This window comes from Capricornis sumatraensis, chromosome 2 (genome assembly GCF_032405125.1).
Source record: "Capricornis sumatraensis isolate serow.1 chromosome 2, serow.2, whole genome shotgun sequence".
NCBI classification, from domain to species: domain Eukaryota; kingdom Metazoa; phylum Chordata; class Mammalia; order Artiodactyla; family Bovidae; genus Capricornis; species Capricornis sumatraensis.
The window spans coordinates 64,733,933-64,758,089 of record NC_091070.1 but is presented as its reverse complement, the minus strand read 5'-3'; the positions used below and the strand labels follow the sequence as shown (position 1 = coordinate 64,758,089).

The following is a 24,157-nucleotide window of genomic DNA, read 5'->3' as shown; positions in this document are numbered from 1 at the left end:
AATAACCTAACTCTCTTACTAAGATTCTAAGTTATTTCAATTACATTTCTAATCATATTTATAGTTCTCAGACTGATACTCAGGTTCCTTATTCTCTATTCATTTGTTTTTCATTCTAACATAGTTTGCTCCAAGCCTTCTGTTTCTGTTTTACACTTGAAATAAAAAGTACCAGTCATTGAGTGCTTACTCTGTCAATAGACACTATGCTAAATGCTTTTATGTATCTTTTCACCAAGTCCTTATAACACACCTGAGAGGTAGGAGGTATTTCCCATATTACAAATAAGAGTAAATTGCTCAAATTCATAAAGCATGTAAATGATGGACTTTTGATTCAAAGCAGGATCTTTCTGACTCTGAGGCTCATGTTCTTACTCAATATACTACAGTGACTTCTAACCGAGCTCTAAAAGAGCTTGGGTGACTTAGAACTGTTGGCCACTAGAATCCCAGCCTCCAGACCATAAGTCAGCCTACTTTAGTAACTTATATTTAAGTCTAAATACTTGTGTACTATATCTTTGGGCATATTACATTTAGTCCTTGCCCTCAAGTAGCCCAGTCTAGCAAGAGACAGATTAATATAGAATCTGAGAAGTGCTACCATAACAGATGGAGCAGTTAATTCGGCTTAGACTTCTAAGGAGGGGGCTTAGACATAGAGAAGGAAAATGTTAGTAAGAGAGGGCATTCCTGACTGAGCAAACAAGTAAAGACAAAGGAGAGAGACACTGCACTGTGGGTTTAATGAGAATAACCTGGGAAGACTGGGCAGGCAAATGAGAGCGAAGAGAGAATATCTGGCTGGGTCCAGGTAGTGAAAGCAGTCACAAGAGGACCCCATTAATAATTAAATGTTTGGAGATATTTAAGTTGTTTAATTTATAAGTTCTGATTTATTAGATAAGTACTGATAAAATATTTAGAGAAATGTTCAGTAGATCAGTAAGATTAAGCATTAAAGTTTATTTAAAAAATTAATGATGATAAACGGGCACCCCCATCCCTCCCCTAGTTGAGAAACAGAGAATGACATGGGAAAAAGAGAACCCCTAGACCAGATTTAAGGTCACAGAGACTTTCCTCATATAAACACTAGGTTCTTGTGATCTCATGACTTAATGGTTAAACTAGGTTTGTAAAATGAGAACTAACAATACATGGTAAATAGCCCCTTGGCTAAGACAAAACTTCAGAAAACAGTGGAAGCTTTCTAAATGTTCATGTCAATAGCAGTCTGACATTATTTACTTTTATACCTTTAGTTTCTCTTAATAAGCATGGTTCCAGTACCACAAAAATATTTATCAGTCACATGAAAGCATTTCAGTACTCCTGCAACCTGAACAAGAAGATGAAATATTTCTCCCTAATCAGTTTCCTTTTTTGCTTTTAATTTTTGGATGCATTGTGTGGCATGTGGGTTCCTAGTTCCCTGACCAGTATCGAACCCATGCTTCCTGCAGTGGAAGCACGGAATCTTTAACCATTGGACTCCCGGGAAAGTCCCGTTAATTAGATATTTTCAAAAGGCCATTTACAGGTTAAAGTTCCCCTGTCTTCTCCCTTTAAAGGATTAACCTTTCTTCCAGCCATAGTTATTTTAAAAATCTTTATTTAGTATATTCTCTTCTTCAGAGAATAAATTTGATAAACATAAGTTGTAAAATATTGTAGCAGTAGTTTTTTGATAGGTAATTTGATTATTAATAGTTATAAATACAAAAAGATTACCAGAAATAAGACATTATTTCTAATAAAACTTCAGGAAAAATCTGATTATTAAAACCCTTGTATCTTACAAGTTTTGCATATACAGTTTTAGCTCTTCTCAATAAGGCACCTGCAATAGTTAAAAAAAAAAATTGCTACTGCAGCCTTGCGGAACACCTCTTAGTGTTGTGTTGTTTCTCTGGCAAAGTATATTGTTAATCAAGAGTCATATATTTACAAACATCCTAAATTCTAAGAATAAATACTTGGAGGGACTGAAATAAAATCATAAATCCTCAGATTAACCATAGTGGCCTCTCATGAGTTACCTGAATTTCATAAAAACATGAAGTGTTAACACAGAGGTGGAATGGCAACTGATTTTATGAAAGCTCACACATTGAAACACATGAAATTTCAAGCTGTTGTGTAGAGCTATTCTGGTACCAGGCAGCATCCCCTCACTGTATACATAGCAACTAGCTACTGGGTTTCTTAAAGCCAAAGTAGTGATGGTTTTGAAAATCAATCAATTGTCCTTTGCCCTATCCATGACTCAAAATGGAGGACGCTTCCTGTCTCTTGATTCCTTTTAGCTTATTTAAGATGAGCCCTGGAAAGGAAAACAATCACTGCGTGAAATGTGACCTCCTGGAGTATCATCTTCTTACAGCAGATACCCTTGATGACAACAGGAGCCTTTCAGTCAGCCAGATTGCAACAGGTTCCAAGTCAGTGTACTCTGTAGTTCCCATGCTCCTGGAGAACATCATGCAAATTTCTTCTTGGTAGCTGTGAACCTCTCCATGTACTAAAAATCATGAAAGAATTACGTATTACTATGCCTGAGACGGTAATTATTGGTTATTTAGGATTTTTTTTTAAATGGTTATTTAGGACTTGATGATTCTTTTTTCTTTAGGTTTTTATAGTTCTTCATTTCCTACAAAATCTACTTATTTTAGATGGAGATTTAAAGCACATGGTTTTATGGAGTTTTTTCCTCCTTATATCCTAGTAGGAAACCTATCAAAAGGTAAAGATGCTTTACAATAAGCTGTTTAGAGAAAAAAAAAAAATCACCTTAGAACAATACCATTTGGCTGATTCTCAGAACCCACCTCCATATAGGGAACAAATCCTACTGACATAAACAAGATTATACTGTACATACATCCTGCATCTGTAAACATTTATGTGGGTTACTTCACCTTTCTGTTCTCTGGAACAGGAACTAGAAATGCAGAAGTACAATAATACATACCTTATCATAGCCTTCCAGTTCTCGAAGTTTCTTAATTTCAAAAAGGTTGCCTTCCACAGCAAGCAGACAGATCTGCGAATCACTGAGGATGCTCTGTGGAAGCATACTGAGCTCAAGACAGTTCTCCTCCAGACGAAGAACTTTAAGACGAGGACAAGAAGATATCTTCACTGAGATCTGAGATATCTATTGAACAACAGTTTTTTTAAAAGGATAATAAAAAAAAGTACAAGCACTATAGTGATTATTTTTTACTAAATTAAACAAAAATCTTTACTTGACTATTTGTCCTAGTTCTTTCTTTTACCACCCCCATTTTCTCACTACCCACTCATTCCAGAAGCCTCTTGTGTTACCCAGCTTCTGTTACTACTCCTCCAGTTTTTTGGGGGAAAAACTTTTGAAGGTCACCAGTGGCTTTTTTTTGGAGAAGGAAATGGCAACCCATTCCTGTATTCTTGCCTGGAAAATCCCATAGACAGAGAAGCCTGGTGGGCCCCAGTCCATGGGGTCACAAAGAGTTGGACATGACTCAGTGACTAACACAACACACAAGTGGTTTTTTGGAAACAAAAGTCTGATAATAAAAGCACTGTTCATTATAGAAAATTTGAGAATCACAAGTTTAAAGGAAACAGCTACCTGTAATCCATCACTGTAAACATTTTGGTAAATTTACTGCCAATCTTTTATGTGTACGTAGATGCCAACCACTTTTCTGCCAAAGTCAAGGATTCACTGACCTCATTCCCTGTTGCATTTGACTGTGCTCTCTATCCTTTCCTTGAAACTCCCTCTTATACATACTAAGTGCTGTGGGTTTTTTTTTTTTTCCCTATTTTTTGAATTATTCCGGATTTTCGGCTTCCCTTCTTGTTTCTATGGGCATTTTCCAAGCAGCAGTCCCTAGTACTTAATATTTGATTTTTCTAAACTTTATCCTAGGAAAGCCTGTTCATTCTTAAAGCTATCCCTTCTGTTAAACTATGTATCAACATTCATTTCTGCTCACCTCTATTTCCTTTCCTGTGTCTCTGATTTTCAATAAAATAACTTTGGATGCTTCACCATCGTGCCCATTTCCAAGAGCACCACTCTTCTTTTAGCTCTTGAGTACAATACCAAGCAGTTATCCTTGACTTATTCACCTCTTCTGCCCTTTAAATGTGCCAAGTCACCTAGTTATAGTTACTTAGCCCAGTAATCATCTCAGACCTTCACTGGGACCTAGTTAAAACTCAAATTCTCATGCCCTATCCCAGAACTACAAAATCAGAAACAATGAGTATGGGGGCCCCATGATCTCTTAACCAGCTGTCCAGGTTATTCTAATGCACACTAAAACCTGAGAACCATCGATTTAACGGAGCATAGGAATGTAGAGCAGGTGTTCAACTTGCTTAGCCAATTTTTTCTCCAAATATTCAGAATGTTTTCCCTAAAAGCTCAAGAACATAAAATAACTACTTTAAGGAAAAGATAAGACCAGGTCCCTCAAAGACTGAATTTCATCCTAAAGGTCAATACAATCTAGAATAGTTTTGACGAATAAAACTTAACTGCAATCTTTGGAATGTCCTACATCTCTATGCTGTCCAATACGGTAGCCACTAGCCACATATGGTTACTGAGCTATTGAAATATGGCTAGTGCAGCTGAAGAAATGAATTTTTTTTTGTTTAAATGAATTTTAACGGCCATGTAGCTACTGGCTACTGTAATGGACTATGCAGATTTAGAAGCACAGACTAGAAAACCAAAGACGACCTGGTCTCACTGTGATTAATATTTCATCATTTGTGCTTTATTTCTAGATCAGATATTGTTTCTCGGGTCAGATACATGTTAACCAAAGAGCCTCTGAAGTTAAACAACTTTCAAATACTACAATTAAAGCTATCCAACAAAGAAATGAGCGATCTACAGAAATCTATCACTGATGGTTTTTCAGCAAAAGCAGGATACACTTGACATGCCAAAGAAAAATGAATGACCCCTGATGTCCAACTCTGAGAACTTAGGAGTTTAAGCCTCTTTTCTACTCAGATAGTTCCCTGACATAGTTGCTAGATAATCAGAGGTATTTGAGGACTACCTGAAGAACTCGTTTCCTGAGACAGGTTTCACTTTGGATATTACCTCCCATTATCTATCTCACCCTCCAAAGAACACCTACACAACAAACACATCCAGTGTCTCAACTAACTTCATGGTATGTTGGGCTTTGAAATTAGTCCAGTCCATAGAATGTATCTCTCTTCTAACCTCTGATACCCCCTCCATGAATATAGTGTAGAGAACAACTGGTTATTCAGGAGACCGCAAACCAACATAACACACTGTAGAAAAAAAATTGTTAAGCTCTAGACCTGGTTCTGGTTGAGGTTGAGTTCAATGACCTGCAGCTCCCCGACTATATCAGGTATGCTCCGAATCTGGTTCTTGGAGAGATCCACTACATCCAGGTGCCGTAGGCTACACAGCTGTGATGGCAGAGCTCTCAGCTGGTTCCCAGAGAGGCTCAGGGTCTTAAGGGCAGATAGTTGCCCAAAAGTAGATGGCAGCTCTCTCAATTGATTGTTGTTTAGGCTTAGTGTCTCCAGTTTCTTCAGATTGCATAACTCGTCAGGAAGAGCAGCTAGCAAAGAAAAATGTAAAACCTGAATCTGATACAGCTGAAAAACACCTTTGATGAAGTTTAAAAAAAAACTATATGGCAGTTTGTTATGCCTCTTGTTAAATATACATAGGCTTTTCACATGTTGCCCCATTTTTAAGTATTGCATCTTTACCAACATAGTCTGCAGAAGGTGAGGGTGCCATCAAAATGCAGGAAAACATTGTGTGTATAATGGGCTCCTTTTGTGAAGAAGCCACTGCACAATCCCACAGCAGTTTTGTGGGATTGGAAGGCCCTCTCCTTCCCATACCATCTGCCTTTCCAAATTAGCAGCAAAATTAACTCTGTTTACAGTACACTCCAAAGATAGTCCCTTTCAAGTCCAAATTAACTTCCTATCAATCATTACCCCACCAGAGGAGGCTTATAGGTGTAATTCTAAGAGACAGAACGCCTCGAGGATTCTGCCATTCTCCAGCCTCTGTAGCTCCCTGAAGCTTGTAAGAAACCCCCCCCCCCAAAAAAAACAAAAAACCCCACCTTTTTTTGTTGTTGCTAGATTCTGATACATTTACTTGAATACCAGTTTAATAACATTATAATTATACTCCAAACTCTATTCCAAGAGAAAAACCACCCTTCTTAAAGCCGATCACTAGCAAAATTCCCAGGAGCAAAAGCCATACTTAATTTGTTATTGTTCAAGGAGAGGCTCTTTAGCAGAGTAAACTTCCCTATGATCATAGGCGGCAGATTCTCGATCTTGTTGTTGGACAAGTCGATGGTCCTGAGATTGCTTGTCAGTTTCTGCAACTCTGAGGGGAACTGAAGAAAGAGGTTCTCAGAGCAGAGAATCGCTTATCTATTAACTTCACCGCCCGCCGTCTCTCTCCCTTTACACTCCTTGGTCGGATCCCTCCCAGGTCTCACCTCGGTCAGCCCGCGGTCCTTAAGTTGAAAGACACCAGTCTTCTGCGCGGTTTCCACATGAGCGCGGAGGGCACTATTTCCCATCCTAACTCCAAGGCTCAGGTCCCTGCGGGAAGGAAGCGCAGCTGTTACCACCCGGTTCTAGCCGGCACCCAGCTACCGCGTCGGCCTCCCGGCTGCGTCTCAACCCCCAGCTGTCACCTCCTGCCGATCCCGGGATCTTGGAGGCTAGCTTAAGAGTGGCAAGAAAGAAAGAGAAGAACGCCAGGCCCTGTCGATTTTGCAGCTGATCCGAGGCGAGACGCTGCTAGGAGTTGAGGGAAGATCAGGGATCCCAGAACTCGCCTCGTACCGCTCAGCTCACGGCAGGTTCGGCAGGGGAAGACCCGGGATCGGCGCTCACTGGGATGCGCTGCCCAGGCTTCCGCACGGGCGGAAACGCCCTGTGACGTCATCGAGGCGCGCGGTGCGTTCCACTCACTCTGCGCGCCACCCGGGAAGGTGGCTCACAGCCATGGCCGCGGCGAACCCCTGGGACCCGGCTACCGCGCCAAACGCTGCTGGGCTACTGCTGGGCCATTTCATTACATCGGAGTTGGTTACTGAGGTGCGTGGCGACGATGGCGTCATTAAGGAGGTGTACACGGTGGCGACAGAAGCTGGCTGTGAGGTGGTGGTGCCGGAGTGGGTGTTGAGAGTGCTGGCTGGAGGCCGATAGGGCTGCTTGCTGGCAGAAGTGACTGGGCCGCGGTGGGTTATGCAAAAGTGGGGCTCTGAGTAGATGATGTTTCAAGTGTCTGGCAGGCGAGATATCTCAGGTCAGTTCGTGGGCGATAATAAAAACTAATGTTTCCCCGCCTTTTTTTCAATCCAGTGATAACCGCCTCTAGATTGTATGGATGGCGGGGTTGGGAAATAATGGGTAGATAGTTAAAACGGACGTTCCCAAACGATGCTCATTGTGTAAAATATTGAAGTCTTACGAAGCGCTGGGTCCGGGAGGGTGCCAAGGGAAGCACGCATGTTTATAGGCTAGGAAGTCGCGGGGCTAGGGGGTGGGGAGGGGGTTATTGGCGAGAAAGACCCAAGGCCTGGATATGAATGGCAAAACATAACCACAGCACTCCCCAATTCTCATCTTCCTCACTTCTCTCCTGTGTTTTCTTCCTACCAACTTGTCTAGGGCTCTGGGCGATAGTGAAGGACAGGGAAGCCTGTCATGCTGCAGTTCTTGGGGTCACAGAGTCAGACAATTTGTATAGTACAGTTCTTTTTTTTTTTTTTTTTTTTTACTTTACAATACTGTATTGGTTTTGCCATACATTGACATGAATCCACCACGGGTGTACATGCGTTCCCAAACATGAACCCCCCTCCCACCTCCCTCCCCATAACATCTCTCTGGGTCATCACCGTGCACCAGCCCCAAGCATGCTGTATCCTGCATCGGACATAGACTGGCGATTCGATTCTTACATGATAGTATACATGTTTCAATGCCATTCTCCCAAATCATCCCACCCCCTCCCTCTCCCTCTGAGTCCAAAAGTCCGTTATAAACATCTGTGTCTTTTTTGCTGTCTTTATAGTACAGTTCTGTAACAAAGTAATTTGATAAATTCATACTATAAGACATTTGGGATTTGTCAGTCTAGAATGTATTGGTAGAAGATAAACCAAGGGAATAAGTCTCTGGTGAGTTAGGCTGCTGATTGCTTTGGGGAGGATCTTCCTTGTGTCCTTCAAGTAAGGCTAATTAGACATACTTGTTTTGCCTACAGGTAAACTGCCAATCCATAGCTCCTTAAAACCATCTTATAATCTTATTACATAGCTAGATCCAATGAGGAAACTTCTCAGATTTGTAGCATGATTCTACTTTAAGTAAACTGTACATATGAAAACCTATTTTTATTATAAGGATTTATCATTCTTTCAGAATGATGTATTATATGATCACTTTAAACAGTCTATCCATTAAGTACACATCATCCCATGTGCGTTAAAAATTAAGAGTAATGCTTAAAACTGTGTGATATGATATGATACAACACTTCTAGAAAATATAGCTTATTGAAGCTTTGTTCTGTTTTGATCTGTCCATTGGAGAATGGTTTAGTGAAAGAAAGGTAGGGTTAATTGTCTGTAGGATAATACGGGATACTGCTTTGGCTTATGCCCTTTTGTTGTTGTTCTTATTCTGTGACCCCAGGAACTGCAGCCTGCCAGTCTTCCCTGTTCTTCACCATCTCCCAGAGTTTGCTCAAATTCATGTCCATTGAATTGGTGATGCTATCTAACCATCTCATCCTCTGCCATCCTCTTCTTCTGCCTTCAGCCTTTCCCAGCATCAGGGTCTTTTCCAGTGAGTCGGCTCTTTGCATCAGGTGGCCAAAGTATTGGAGCTTCAGCTCAGCATCAGTCCTTCCAGTGAGTATTTAGGATTGATTTCCTTTAGGATTGACTGGTTTGATCTCCTTGCAGTCCAAAGGACTCTCAGGAGTCTTCTCTAGCACTGTAATTCAAAAGCATGGATTCTTCGGTGCTCAGCCAGCTCTAACATCCATACATGACTCCTGGAAAAACCATAACTTTGACTATATGGACCTTTGTCGGCAAAGTGATGTCTCTGCTTTTTCATACTCTGTCTAGGTTTGTTGTAGCTTTCCTTCTAAGGAGCTTCATGGCTACAGTCACCGTCCACACTGATTTTGGAGCCCAAGAAAATCTGTCACTGTTTCCAATTTTTCCCCATCTATTTGCCATGAAGTGATGGGACTGGATGCCATGATCTTAGTATTTTGAGTGTTGAGTTTTTTAAGCCAGCTTTTTCAGTGTCCTCTTCCACCCTCATCAAGAGGCTCTTTGATTCCTCTTCACTTTCTGCCGTTAGAGTGGTATCTGCACATCTGAGGTTGTTGATATTTCTCTTAGTGGCTTTTTGAAAGTGTTAATCACTCAGTTGTGTCCCACTCTTTCATGGACTGCAACACCATGGACTGTAACCCTCGAGGCTCCTTTGTCCATAGCAATCTCCAGGCAAGAACACTGGAGTGGGTAGCCTTTCCCTTCTCCAGAGGATCTTCGTGACTCAGGGATCAAACCCAGTCTCCTGCATTGCAGGCAGATTCTTTACTATCTGAGCCACCACAGATGTAAGAAGTCCTTACATCCTAGATATTCCGGCAAACTTTTGAGTCACAGTGCCTTGATCTGAGCTCCCTCTACTGGCAATACATGAGATAAGGATCCGGACCTAAAAAAACCTCTCAGAATCTATTTTCTAATAGAAAGGAAGAGTACTACACATGCATACACTCATAGTCTATTTTCTGTGTACGGCTCTCTTCCGCACTTCGCTACCATTTTAGAGCCTCTCTGTTAATGCTGCCTCCCTTTTAATGTCCCTAGCTAGAATTCAGTATGAAGAAGGACAGAGAAAAAAAAGAAAGGATGCTCACAGATACAAGCATAAACAGATATGTAGATATAGATACCACAGTGTTATCAGGATTTTTACGTGAATGTCTAGACATGAATGTCCTGGATTTCAACTTCTTGTACCTAGCAGCAGAGTAAACAGAAATACTCTAAACAGATGCCCAGTGGCATGTAAAGTTCATATAATATATAACGGTAGTTGTCAATAGTAAAGACTTTCGAATTTTCCAATCCTTGCTTTTTTTTTTTATGGTGTTCCCTAAGTCACAGTCCTCAAAACAGAATTTCCATTTACTAGAGGAATTTGACTGTTCTTTCTCTCCTCTCTCCTTTTCTTGAAGATTCTTGTTTTCCCTCTGGTTTCTCTTGCATGTTTTTGGATAAGCTCCATTACCCTGTTGTTGAACCCAAGAGTTTACTAGTTTGCAAACATGCAACCAAGATTAGTGTACAAACATGGAAGGATGAAGAGGTACCAGAGAAGGAGGAAGTTACATTGAGAAATAGGAGATGTTTTACTTTAATTTACCTTCTTACCTTTAATTTACTTCTGAGAGCAGAAAGAGTCAGGCCAATATAATGGAAATGCAAATTGAATGTATTCTCATTTCACCCCTGTTACACATTGGCAGTATAAAGTTGAACTAATACTTAACCTCCCCAGTCCTCAGGTTTGCCATCAGTAAAATATCCTGTGTTGTCCACCTCGGTGAATGACATAACTATCTGTCCAATCACCTGAAGCCGAATCCTTGGGAGTCATTACTGACTTGACTTTATTCCTCATTCCCTGTATCAACTAGGACTTATAAATTCCATCTTCTTAGGAACTAATATCTCTCCCTCCCTTTCCTTTTTAACTGCTACTGACCTAATCCAGTCTTATCTTCTCACCGGGTATGCTGTGGCAGCCACTTGTCTAAATATCCAACCTCCAGTCCAGCTCCACTAATTTTTTGTCAGTTTGATGTTGTTGGCTCATTACCAGAGTAGATTGGGGTTTTTTACCCCACAATGTTGTGAAACTATTTTCAAACTTTTCTTTATTATCACCAATGGAATCCCCATACTCATTAAGCAGACACTTCCCACTCCTTCCTCCCCCCATCTCCATTAATTTTATTTTCCATACTATCTCCATTTACATTTCTAAAATAGGTATTATATATGATTATGTCACTTCATCAGAAAACTTTAAATTGCCCTCATTTTCTGCATTATGATTGCTTATTATAGCTATCAAGATCCCCCATGATTATGTAGGAAAACTTATGTTTACAGATTGATCATTCCCTTCTCACATATATGTTAGTACTAACTCACAGTTACTGAGCATTTGTAATGTCTAGAACACCTTTTCCTTACCATCCATCATGAGCTTGTTAAAGGCAGAGAGCTTGTTTCATTCATCTTTGAATCTTCCATTGTCTAACTCAATGTTTATAAAATTGATTATCATTATTCAGCCAGCTTTTGCCATGAAGGGCCATAGAGTAAGTATTTGAGGCTTTTAGGTCCATAGGGTCAAAACGAAGCTATTTTAGTATGAGAACAACATGAGATAAGTAAATGAATGAACGAAGTTGAGTTTCAGCGAAACCTTATTTCTGGACCCTAAAATTTGAATTTCACTTAATTTCCATGTGTCACAAAATATTTTTCTTTTGATTTTTTTTCTCTAACAATTAAGAAACATAAAAACCATTCTTAACCCTTAAGCTACACAAAAACAGTCAGTGGGCTGTATTTAATTCATAGGTGGTAGCTTCCCAGCCCCTGGCCTATATGGTATCTGAAGTTCTTTCCTGTGCCAACATTCTAGAAAAGAAAAAGAGAATAGAAAAAACTATGGATGAAGCCAAGGGATGAAAAAGAGAATGTTCTTATTCTATGGTAACCTGCAATTTTAAAAAGTGATATAACAGACTGAAAGGATATAAAGGACGTGGGGCAAGGGGGTAGGCTTTTTACAAGAATAATTATGCCTGGACAAAACTATTCCTTTATCTGAGAGAGGAAGAATATGGAAAGAGACAATATGAATGACTTGTAGCCAACAGAGGTCATTTAATGAATCAGATGAATGATTCTGTGGCCCAGAGTGTTTGATTTTAGCCCCTAATCAGCAAGGCCTAGTAGACTAGGCCTTGGTCATTTGTGTAGAAGTGGTTCTCTAGCAAACTCAGCCTTAGAATTCTCTGCTAAACTATCAGTAGTGCCAATCTGGTGTGCATGATGCTTTAGGAAATAATACAAAGTGATTTTCTTTGTTTTTATTATTTTTTAAATGTTTGGGTAAAGGATTTCTGATGGTGGAGGTTTTAAAAACAGGAAATACACATTGCTATTATCCTAATCTGTACTTCATTTTTCAGGGGGAGTGTTGGACATATCCTCATATTTTAGATATGTGCGCATGCTATTCCAGTGCATACAGAAACTTTTTCTGACATACTACTACTTACTTTGTCTGTTCACTTACCAATAGGAAATGTTAAATATATCTAAGAAATCAACTTCTTGCTTTGTGAACTTCTCCAGACTACAGCAGATCACAGATATTCAAGCTGAAATCTACCAGGTAAATTTTGCTGGAGTTTCTACTTTCCACTTCTACTAAAGGAAAGCATCTTGGTTCCAACAATTTCCTTGCAAGTAGAATGGTATCTAGCACATAGCTGTGTAGGCTTTTCTTTGCAGTAGTTGATAACAGTAGTAACCATAGTAATGAGTAGTAGCAATAGCAGCAACAGGGCTTAAAACACCAAAATGAAAAGCTTCCATAACAAGTCACCTTCCTGCTCCCTTTAAATATTCCTGAGTTAAAGACTGTCCTTTTTTTAAAATCAAAGTTTAAGCTTTTACTTCAGGTAAGCTAAGTGGTATTTTTGTTTCTAATGTAGAAAAACCTGGAAATTGAACTCCTAAGCCTAGAAAAAGATGCAGCAGATGTTGTCCATCCTTCCTTTTTGGGTAAGTGATTTAATTAAACGAGTAATCATTCGAATGTCAACTTTTTCTTAAGATTACTTTAAATAAGCACTAGGCTACAAGGTTATGATAATTTTTCCAGGTATTATGCCAAAGCTAACAAAGTCAGCTTTTCTGTGGGCTTAGCTATTGCAAATAGCATAAAAAGTGGCTGAGGTAGGAGCTCCTCAGAGTCAGTAGAGCTTAAAAGACAAAGGCTGAAGAATCTTACAGATGAAAGTATCCTAAAGGGACATGATAGCTAAAGCAAAGGGTAACCATGGATTGAATATTTGATTAGAAAAAAAAATTTTTGGTATAAATCACATTATTATTATGATATTTGGTGATGTTTAAATATAGGCTGCATTAAATATTGGCAGTATTGTACCAATGTTAAATTATCTGAATTTAATAGTAGTGATTTGATTCTCTTATATAACTACACTTGTTGTTACATTAGAGAATGTTCCTGTTTGGGAAAATACATGCTAAAGTTTTAGAAGTTAAAAGGTCACGACATCTGCAACTTACTCTCAAATTGGTTATGAAAAATATATGTATGTGAGTGTAAAGAAAGAGAAAAAATGTAGCCAAATGTTGGTTTGTGAGTCTAGGTGAAATGTCTATGGGAATTCAGTCAGTGAACTTTTCTTGAAACTTCAGTAAGTTTGAGATTTTTTTTAAATAATAATTTAAGAGTCAGTTGATAGCCATTAACTGAATTCTGGGGAAAATACTGACATAAAAGTAGCTGATAAGACAAATGTTTACTTTTTAGTGTTCATATAGAATATTAGAGGCAAAGACTTTATGTGAAAAATATGGCTCTGGCTATAAAAAGTAGGAGTAGAATTGGAAAACACTAAGAATTTAGCACTAGATTGGGTAGTCAATAGGAAGAGTAAGAGAAAATATTAATAGTTGAAAATGAAACTAGTGTTGGGTATTAAAGATAGCAAAGGGGAGATATTTAGGAGAGAAGTGGTGGGATTGATTTTTGATGTTGATAGTGATTTCAAAACTTGTCCTGTTGCTAACTATAAATTCTGATTCTGGTTTGTGTAGCTCAGAAGTGTCATAGTCTGCAAAGCATGAATAATCATTTGGAAGCAGTGCTAAAAGAAAAGCGGTCCCTCAGGCAAAGACTGTTGAAACCCATGTGCCAAGGAAACTTGCCTGTTGAAGCTGTTTATCACAGGTTAGACTACAAAGTAGACATTAACAGTTACATGTTTCCTGCTGCTGCTGCTAAGTCGCTTCAGTCATGTCCGACTCTGTGACCCCATAGACGGCAGCCCACCAGGCTCCACCGTCCCTAGGATTCTCCAGGCAAGAACACTGGAGTGGGTTGCCATTTCCTTCTCCAATGCATGAAAGTGAAAAGTGAAAGTGAAGTCGCTCAGTCGTGTCCGACTCTTGGCGACCCCATGGACTGCAGCCTACCAGGCTCCTCCATCTATGGGATTTTCCAGGCAAGAGTACTGGAATAGGGTGCCATTGCCTTCTCCCCATGTTTCCTGAGGGTAGTTTTTATTTAGAGTAGTAATTATTTCATAGCATAATTCATTGAATAGTATATGAGTGATTGTATCTATTATTAATGCTGATACATTAAACCAGAAAGAAAACCCTTTACTTTAAAGAATTATAGCAATGGTGAAGAGAAAGGCATTTCTTTTGCCCAGTGTCTTGGAAATTATAATGACTTTAATGAAAGAAATTAGATTCATAACATAGTAAGGTGGATAAAATCATTTTTATTGTGTATAGACAGTTTTCTGTGATGTAAATTTATTATTATGTTAATATCTCTCTATTAAAAATTCCGTTGGGGGAGTTTAAGCAGGGACAGATGAACACAGGGTCAACCAAAAGGAGGAAAATTACAATTCTGATCTTACCTGTGCTGACTGTATGCCTCAAAGCCTTGGGCAAATGACTTAAGTTTTTACCTTAGCTTCCCATTCCATAGAAGGGGCATGCTCTCTTTTTTCTCAAAGGAGTATGGGAAGTATCAAATTGAAGGTGTAGGTTATTAATAATAAATAATAATAAAGTTAAAAAGCAGGCATCTGGTGATCTGATTGCTTTCTCCAACCAGTGTCTTACTAACTGACCCTGAGCCGATCGATATTTCCTTTTTTAAAAAAAAAAATTTATTTATTTGGCTATGACAGGTCTTAGTTACAGCATACAGGATCTTTAATTGTGGCATGCAGGATCTAGTTCCCTGACTAGGGATGGAACCCAGGCCCCCTGCATTGGGGAGTGCAGAGTCTTAACTGCTGGACCACCAGGGAACAGTATTTCCTTTTAAGTGTCAAATCTTTTACCTTACAGTCAAATAATAGATATACAAATCCCATGCTTGTGAATATATTCAGTATAGTAAAATATCATTTATATATATACTATACATTATAAATATCAGAAGAACTAAGTAATAATTTGAAGGCATGTTGCAAATACAAAGATTTAAAGTAGTTTCATGTGTAGGCTATTTCAGTGAAGCTCATTTATCCTTGTTGTCTTCACCCTTCAAGAATAAGTGGATTGAAAAGGAATGAGGTTTTACCTAGAGAAATTTTTACTTATGTGAGAAAGTGATTAACATTTATGTTTGTCTAACATTAGGTAACATTAGACACGATTAGTGTTGTCTCTGTTTTTCTGTTTGGATGACAAGCTAATTCCTATTTAAAATGAAAGAGAAGAACCTTTTTTATCATTGCTATTTCCATGAATGCAGAAAGGTTATTTAATGACTCATTGGGTAGATTGTAATTCTCTTATTTCATATTAAAAGTTCTAATTAAAGGGAAAAAAGAAAACACAAAATATCTGAAGTGGAAAAAAAATAGTTGACTTTTTTTTCTCCTTCCTTCAGATACATGGTGCATTTGCTGGAATTGGCAGTAACTTTCATTGAGCGATTAGAAGATCATCTTGAAACAATTAGAAATATCCCTCATTTAGATGCAGATCTAAAGAAAATGGTGAGTATTACCAATAGCATTTAGGTACTTCATCTCCTTTCACCTTGCTTATAACTATCATTGGTTCTTTTATACTAGAATCTCAAATGTGTGATCTCCCTGCTTAACTTTTTGATGGCTAATATTATCAGTGAATTATTTTTTTAATTAGGATGCCTTTTTTAAAATTTATAAGTCATTTTACATTGTTTTATTCAAATATTTAATAAATCTGTTATCTTCATTGTGCAAGGAACTATGCTATGTATATCATGAGAGAGAAACAGATATGACCAATCCCTTCCTTCAGATTCTCAAGGTTTGGTGAGAGAAAATATAAGATACTTTTTACTTTATAGTATTATTTGCACAGTGAGTACAGCAGAGAATGATAAAGAAGATGCTATCTATTAAGCACAGAAAAAGGGGTGATTACTTTCGTTTTAAGAAGATTGGGACTAGAATAGGAAGTAGGAATATTTCAGTAAAGTTTTAAATAGGAGTTAGAAGCAAGCTGCATCTTGAAGAATCAGTGAAAAAGAGTAGTTCAGCCAAAAGCAGTTTGAGACAAGACATGAAAATTAGAGAGCATAGGTATTTGAGGAAAGAATGGTACTCCAGTTGATTTTTAAGGGCATTGAGAGGGAGATTGGCACAGGGTTAGTTCATGGAATATTTTGAAAATCAGACTAAGAAGTTTAGACTTTGAGTATTGGGGAACTGTTGGATGGTTTTTTCATTTGTTTTTAGAGTAGTGCACAGAGGGTTGATTTACTTAATCAGAACTGTAGTTTAATCATGGAGAAAATAACGGTAGAGTAGACTGAGCCTTGTCACTCCCAGGTATGAGCATAGCATCAGTATCACCTGGAATCTTGTTAGAAATGCAGAACTCCTTCACCTTAGACCTTCAGAATCTGAATCTATAGTTTAACAAGTTCCTCAGGTGATTTCTGTACACATCATTAAAATTTGATGAGCTGTGGGTTAGAGGACTAGGCAGAGGAACCAAAGGCAAGAAACTTGGAGAATAAATACAGTTGTTCAGATGAAAGATTTAAAGCATCTGAATACAAAGGATTGTGCTGATTATTTTAGATTCTAGAGGTCAAGCTTCTATCATGTGGCTACTATTTGGACAAGTGACACATCCAAGGAATGAAATTTCTAGCCTTGGGGCCTTGAGGATGAGTAGTATCAAGAGATTAAAGAAACCAATAAGTTTGTTTTCTGACATGTCTTATACAGAGAGTAAATGTTTAGTCATGGTTTGTTGAACTGTAGTTAAATTGAGGTTGAGATACTGAATATGCATCTAGATGGAGATTTCCAGAAAACTGAAATGTAGGACTGAACTTTAAGAAGGTTAGTTTGACAGTATAGACTGAGTGTCATCTGCATGAAGGTGATCAGTAAAGAGAAAGGAGAGTTGAACTCACAAAGAAAAAGAATGTGTAGGAGATTTAAGGAGCCTTTGTATTAAGAGGCTGGAAAAGATAAGTTGTTAACTTTTGGTGTCATAATTCTTATGATACAGTAATGATGTATTAATGAGGGACATGGTTTCTCTCCTGTTTTCCCCTTCTTTCATCTGTTACAGAGCACAGCTTTAGCAAAGATGGATATTTTGGTGACTGAGACAGAAGAACTGGCAGAGAATGTACTCAAGTGGCGAGAACAACAAAAGGAAGTTTCCTCTTATATCCCCAAAATATAGCTGAAAAAAATTCTCTTCATAAACATGATGTTATAGTGCCTCCTTTACCTCTTACTTCTAAAGTTAATGTTCAAACTATTAATGCCAAGTAATTATCAACTGTTTATTTTTATTTAATTATATGTAATTGTGTGAAGCCCATTTCTAGGCAATTATAACACAGGTATTTATAGACTTTGCCACTAGCCAAACTGAAAGAGCCCTCTTTATATTGAAATACTAAGATTCCAAGTTCATTAAGACAAAACTGAATTTTCTTTTGTTTTCCATGTATTTTTGTTCCAGTTTTCAGTAAAGCTCAAATGTAAGTATGGCAGTTTATTAACATAAGTGCATTAACCATATCTTAGGTAGCAGACTTTATTATGTTTTTTAAAAATGCATGTTTTTGAATTAGAAGAGTCTAGAATCTCAAAGTATATTGATTATTCCTGTGGGATTGTCACTAAGTGTGCAGAAGAATAACAGCAGATCAGACTTTGATCCTTTGAAAGGCCTGCTTGAAAAGCTGGACCTTGGCTGGCATCTGGAAACTTAGATTCCAAGAGGATTCCCTCCACTCTTGTCAGTTAGAGTTGCTTTCTGTGACTAAGGTGTTTGTACAGTGTGGTTTGTGCTAACACATGCTTTCTTCCTGGGAATCTAGAATTTGGATATATGCTAGGCAGGATGTACCTATGTGAATAGCCCACAATAACAACCCTCGCACAGCTTGTTTGTTTTGTATTGATTTGGCCCTGCTGTGTGGCTTGTGGGATCTCAGTTCTCCAAGCAGGTATTGAACCCGGGCTGTTAGCGGTGAAAGCATGGAGTCCTAACCACTGAGCTGGAGTTCCCTGGCGTGGCATCTTTTGCTTCTGTTTGTTTGTTTGTTTTTGGCACTGCATCTTTAATGAGGTTTTATGGTAGACAACCTTTCACACATGTCACAATTCAGTTGCTGGAGGAATTAAGCACATCCTGTGGGACTCTATTGGCAGAGGACTCTGGAAGTTTGTGCCTGCTTTCCCCCCAGACTTTGCCCTGTACACCTTTTGCTTTGCTCTTCTGCTTCGAATGCTTTTGCTGGAGTAAATCATAGCTATGAGTACAGTGATGTGCTGAGTCCTATGAGTCCTCCAAGCATCTCATCAAACCAGGGTGGCAAGGAGAGAGTTTATGGGTACCCAACATATGAAGCAGTTCCAGAGGGTATTCACTGGCAGCCTTAGAAACAGGCCAAAAAGCAAAGTAGAGCAAAGAAAAGAAAAAGGCACATTATGGTAAAACTTTGAGAGGTTTTACCTCACAAATTGCTCAGATATTTTACATATCAGAGTTTATTATGCGTACAAAAGAGACTGGTATACTAAGTCTTAGGATGTATTTATTTGTATCAGGAGTAAAACTACTCTTGGCTTATTTTCAGACTTAGGGTTCTCTTTTGCTTTAAATGTATGCTTCAGTATTTTTATGCCGTTGCATTCTCTATCACCGGAATTCACTCATCCTTGTATTCAGCACACTCTTAAAGACAAGAAGACCTCAACATAGTGGATGAGTTAAGTAGTTGTCCATAAGGAAACAGTATCATTACCCAAAACTATCCTGCTAAAACAACATGTTTTGAAGCCTGTTTTGCTGACCTTTGCAACTGGGGTATAGAAGAGTTGTCATAATGTCTTGAATATTGCTGAACATTGCCTAGACACTTTAAGCAAAACTTTTAGTTGCATTTCATTAGAAATCCATTCAAGCCCATTCTTGGTTTCAAACATCTTACTAAGCATTTTCTTCATGTAATTTCATATATGTATATATGAGGATATATATTTTTATGTCACAGTTATTGATATATATGATTTAAGTATTATTTTTGCCTTTTTTTGTCTTTTATGTCTTTTTCAAAATAAATAAACCTTTAGTTTCTAACTAAAACTTTGTGGTCCTTGTCTGAATTCTGTATTGAAAGGACAGATACTTTATTTAGCTTACACAGTTAAAAGGATAAGGATACAGGTTATCTGATTCACAAAAGCTTCAGGTAAGTTGAGACTGAGGTCTACTACAAAGAGAAAAACTAATTTAGTACTATGCTGAAGTCAGTAAGTGTGGATCAGTTGTTCTTTTCCCCCAGCTTCTAGACACGTAGATACTATCAATGTTGTTTAGTCACTAAGTTGGGTCTGACTCTTGGGAGCCCTATGGACTGTAGTCCACCAGGCTCCTCTGTCCACGGGATTTCCCAGGCAAGAATACTGGAGTGGGTTGCCATTTCCTTCTCCATGGGATTTTCCCAACCCATGGCTCTTGCGTCTTCTGAATTGGCAGACAGATTCTTTACCAGGGGAAGCCCCATGTGTGAGTGCTCACTTGCTTCATTAGTGTCTGACTCTTTGTGGCCCTGTGAAGTGTAACTCACCAGGCTCCTCAGTCCATGGGATTCTCCAGACAAGAATACTGGAGTGGGTTTCCATGCCCTCCAGGGGATCTTCCCAACCCAGGGACTGCATTGAGTCTTCTGTGTCTCCTGCACTGCAGGCAGATTCTTTACCGTTAAGCCACTGGTGAAGCCCAAGGGAAGCCCCAGATACTATCAATAAGACCATCCAAACAAAAATAGTTCTGAACGTTTTTCTACTTACGCTAGATGTGTGAGAGTTGTGAATTCACTTCCAACACAAGAATGATGCTACTTTATGGAGACCATTCTGAAGAAATCTGCGTTGCTGCCTGATTTTTCCAGTACTTTTCTTATTTTACCCCTTGCTCTGATTTGTGATTCTGCCAACCTGACCCCTGTTATCCTCTCAACATTCCATATAGTTAGGAAAATAGTCTGAGGAACAGGAAAACCCAAAGGGTTTCCTGACATGCAAAATAGAGAGTTGAGATATTAATAAAATTAATCAATGTATTATGGAATTTCCTAAGGTAATCCCTGTAAAACATGAATTTATATGAGATTTATTCTGCAGTGTGTGGAATCTACTCATTATCTTAGAAATTAGTATAATTCAAGATAAGCAGATCACGTTTTAGAGTTCTTTTTATTTTGCCTTTTCTTTTTCCTTTCTCACCATTTCCAAGTTAATTTTCTCTTCTTTTGGAAAAACCACATAAATGTAGGAAAAGATTTACATTAGGACATGGTAAGAGCAGGAGTCTAGGAATTTATGAACTGTTCCTAGGAGACGATGGACCTCCAAGGTTGTGCTACCCAAATTTAGGGTACCAAAACAGAACTCAAATATCTTACTTGAGACTTTGAATCACTTTAATGTAGAAGGCTAGTAAAAGGGAAAAGTCATTCATTTCCTGAAGGCTGTGGTGAGATTACATTTTCAAGGAGACCCTACACAGACAATATGCTTCCTTGTCAAAAATTAATTTACCTCAAGATGGCAACATATTTTTGATCAGTAGATACTAATAATACTTTCTGTAACTTATATTTTCTTTTCTGAGTCTTAGCTTTTGTGGGGTGTAAAAATTTACCTTGGTCAATAAAGATTTACTTGAAAAACTGCAGGATGGAAGGCTTTCTGCAGAAAACCTGATGATAGGTGGGACTCACTGAACAGTGTATCAGTAATCTGTGCTGCCTTTTCTCTCCAAGCTCATCTTATATTCTTTCCATCTCCAACTCCAGATTCAGAGATTTAGAGACAGGGTTTGTCTTTAGCTACTACATTACAGAGAGTAATAGCAAAGGCAAATTAGATCTGGTTTTAGATCCAAGTTCCACCATTTAGTAGCTGTGTATTCTTTCTAACTTATTTAGTATCAGTCTCATTTTCCTCATCTCTGAAATGAGATGATAACAGTACCTACTTCATGGATTCTTGGGAAGAGTAAACAAGATAATGCGTAAAAACCAATCAGTCGCTGCTGCTAAGTCACTTCAGTCGTGTCAGACTCTGTGCGATCCCATAGACGGCAGCCCACCAGGCTCCCCCGTCCCTGGGATTCTCCAGGCAAGAACACTGAAATGGGCTGCCATTTCCTTCTCCAATGCATGAAAGTGAAAAGTGAAAGTGAAGTCGCTCAGTTGTGTTTGACCCTCAGCGACCCCATGGTCTGCAGCCTTTCAGGCTCCTCCGTCCATGGGATTTTCCAGGTAAGAGTACTGGAGTGGGGTGACATTGCCTTCTCCGAATCAGTCGCTAGTACATAATAATTGAAAGTCATTGCTGTTATTAGATATAACCAAAACAAAGATGATTTTGATAACCCTTTCTAAGCTATTCCTTTTATTTCTTCAGGCAGAATGTTCCAAAAATATGAACTGGATATGATGGAATTTAGTTAAGGAAACCATTCTGGATTCCCTGAAATTTTACTTTATAAATCACAGTGAGGTCACTTTAAGAAGTCCTGAGGGAGAAAGCTAGCTTGGTTAAATCATAGAACAGTGTAACTTAAATTCTAACAGGAAATTCAGATGAAAACTTCTGAGGTGCTTTTTTCTCACCAATCTAATTGGCATAAATTCAAAAGTTTGTCGAGATACCCTGCTAATGAGGCTGTGGAAAAACAGAAATGCTCAGTATTGCTGATGGAAACACAAAAATCATTCATATAGCTCCTACGGAGGAGAAAAAGTGTTATTCGCTCAGTTGTGTCCAACTCTTTGTGACCCCATGGACTGTAGCCTGCCAGGTTTCTCTGTCCATGGAATTCTCTAGGTAAGAATACTGCAGTGGGTTGCCATGCCCTTCTCCATGGGATCTTCCTGACCCAGGGATTGAATGTGGGTCTCCTGCATCGTAGGCAGATTCTTTACCTTCTGAGCCAGGGAAGTCCTACAGAAGAAAATGGAAATATTTAGCTTAAGTGCATAAGCATTTTCTTTTGGACTCAGCAATTCTACTTTCAGGAACCTACTGCAAAGACATATTGGCGAAAATAAGAAAAGGTGTATGCATACGGCTATTTACACCAGGAATACTTCTAGTACCCAAAGACTGGAAGCAATCAAATTTGCTATTAGTAAGGAAATGATAATATATAAACTATGGACATCCACATAGATCACGATGCAGATGTAGAAAGAAATGAGGTATATCTCTCTATACTGACAGCAAGTGATACACAGGATATACTGTAAAGTATAAAACAAAGTCAGAATCAGGAATTCCCTGGCAGCCCAGTGGTTAATACTCAGTGCATTTATCGTTGTGGCCTGGGTTCAATCCCTGGTTGGGGAACTAAGATTCCAAAAGCTATGCAGAGCAGCCAAAAAGCCAAAACAAAGAAACAAACAAAACCATAGTCAGAGTAGTATGTATGTTGCTGCTTATGTAAGAAAGGGGGAGGATAAAAATATATTGTATATATAGTATATATATAAACTAAAAAGCATGGAAATGAAATTTTTTTCCTAGTCCTTCAGGTGCAAAAGTAGGTTATTTGAGATATTTCTTATTTCTTAAAGCAGGCATTTTTTGCTACGAACTTCCCTCTTACAGCTGTTTTGTTGTATTTCATATGTTTTGTTATGTTTATTATGTTTGTTGCTTTTGTCTTACATTTTTTACATTGTTTTCTGTTTTTTTTTTTCTGACCTATTATTCAGTAGCATTTGTTTAATCACATATTTGTGAATTTTCCAGTTTTCTTCTTATAACTGCTTTTTAGTTTCATACCATTGTGGTCAGAAAAGATGTCTGATATGGTTTCAATCCTCTTAAATTTATCTTATTTCATGGCCTTACATAAACTAGTATGTAAATTATGTTACAAAAATTTATAAAAGTATTGCAATTTAACTTTTTTTAATTAAAAAATAAAGACATAAAAGGAACCAGAAATCCTTGAAGAAAAGGCCTATATCACACTTGGAACATGTTCAAGATGCACCTGAAACTTCCTGTCATGTCAGAAATAAAGGAAGCTAGCAGAGGCTACTGGAGCTGAGTAAAAAGTCAATGAGCCTCTTCAATAAATGGTGCTGGGAAAATTGGACAGTTACATGTAAAAGAATGAAATTAGAACACTTGCTAACACCATACACAAAGATAAACTCAAAATGGATTAGAAAACTAAATGTAAGACCAGAAACTATAAAACTCTTAGAGGAAAACATAGGCAGAACACTCGATGACATAAATCAAAGCAAGATCCTCTACAGTCCACCTCCTAGAGTAATGGAAATAAAAACAAAAGTAAACAAGCGGGACCCGATTAAACTTAAAAGCTTTTGCACAGCAAAGGAAACTATAAGCAAAGTGAAAAGACAACCCTCAGAAGGGAGAAAATAATAGCAAATGAAACAATTGACAAAGGATTAATTTCCAAAATATACAAGCAGCTCATATAACTTAATACCAGAAAAACAAACAACCCAATCAAAAAGTAGCAAAAAGACCTAAACAGACATTTCTCCAAAGAAGACATATAGATGGCTAACAAACACATGAAAAGATGCTCAATGTCACTCATTATTAGAGAAATGCAAATCAAAACTACAATGAGATATCACCTCACACTGGTCAGAATGGCCCGCATTAAAAAAATAAATAAATAAATGCTGGTGAACG

General features: G+C 38.3%; 2 protein-coding genes across 4 annotated transcripts; one reads left to right on the top strand and one right to left on the bottom strand.

The window, feature by feature from the left end:
- Positions 1-1,130: 1,130 nt before the first annotated feature.
- On the bottom strand, positions 1,131-6,947 carry LRRC57 (leucine rich repeat containing 57). 3 transcript variants are annotated; one of them, XM_068964489.1, is made up of 6 exons: positions 6,883-6,947; positions 6,531-6,636; positions 6,287-6,425; positions 5,350-5,618; positions 2,981-3,166; positions 1,131-2,527 (listed from the first exon to the last, which is right to left on the bottom strand). In XM_068964489.1, exons 2-6 carry the CDS (start codon positions 6,612-6,614, stop codon positions 2,486-2,488), a joined length of 720 nt encoding a protein of 239 aa, XP_068820590.1. In that variant the 5' UTR covers positions 6,615-6,636; positions 6,883-6,947; the 3' UTR covers positions 1,131-2,485. The 3 variants fall into 3 exon arrangements, with proteins under 3 accessions (XP_068820590.1, XP_068820589.1, XP_068820591.1); XM_068964488.1 differs by having other exon boundaries at positions 6,732-6,899; XM_068964490.1 differs by having other exon boundaries at positions 1,131-2,475; positions 6,732-6,899.
- Positions 6,948-7,039: 92 nt separating this feature from the next.
- Positions 7,040-19,456, top strand: HAUS2 (HAUS augmin like complex subunit 2). The gene is given in 7 exon segments (XM_068965064.1): positions 7,040-7,137; positions 12,460-12,552; positions 12,875-12,944; positions 14,010-14,142; positions 15,832-15,940; positions 17,520-17,631; positions 17,634-19,456. Coding segments are annotated over 7 exon segments (705 nt in total). The 5' UTR covers positions 7,040-7,044; the 3' UTR covers positions 17,729-19,456.
- The last annotated feature ends 4,701 nt before the right edge of the window (positions 19,457-24,157 follow it).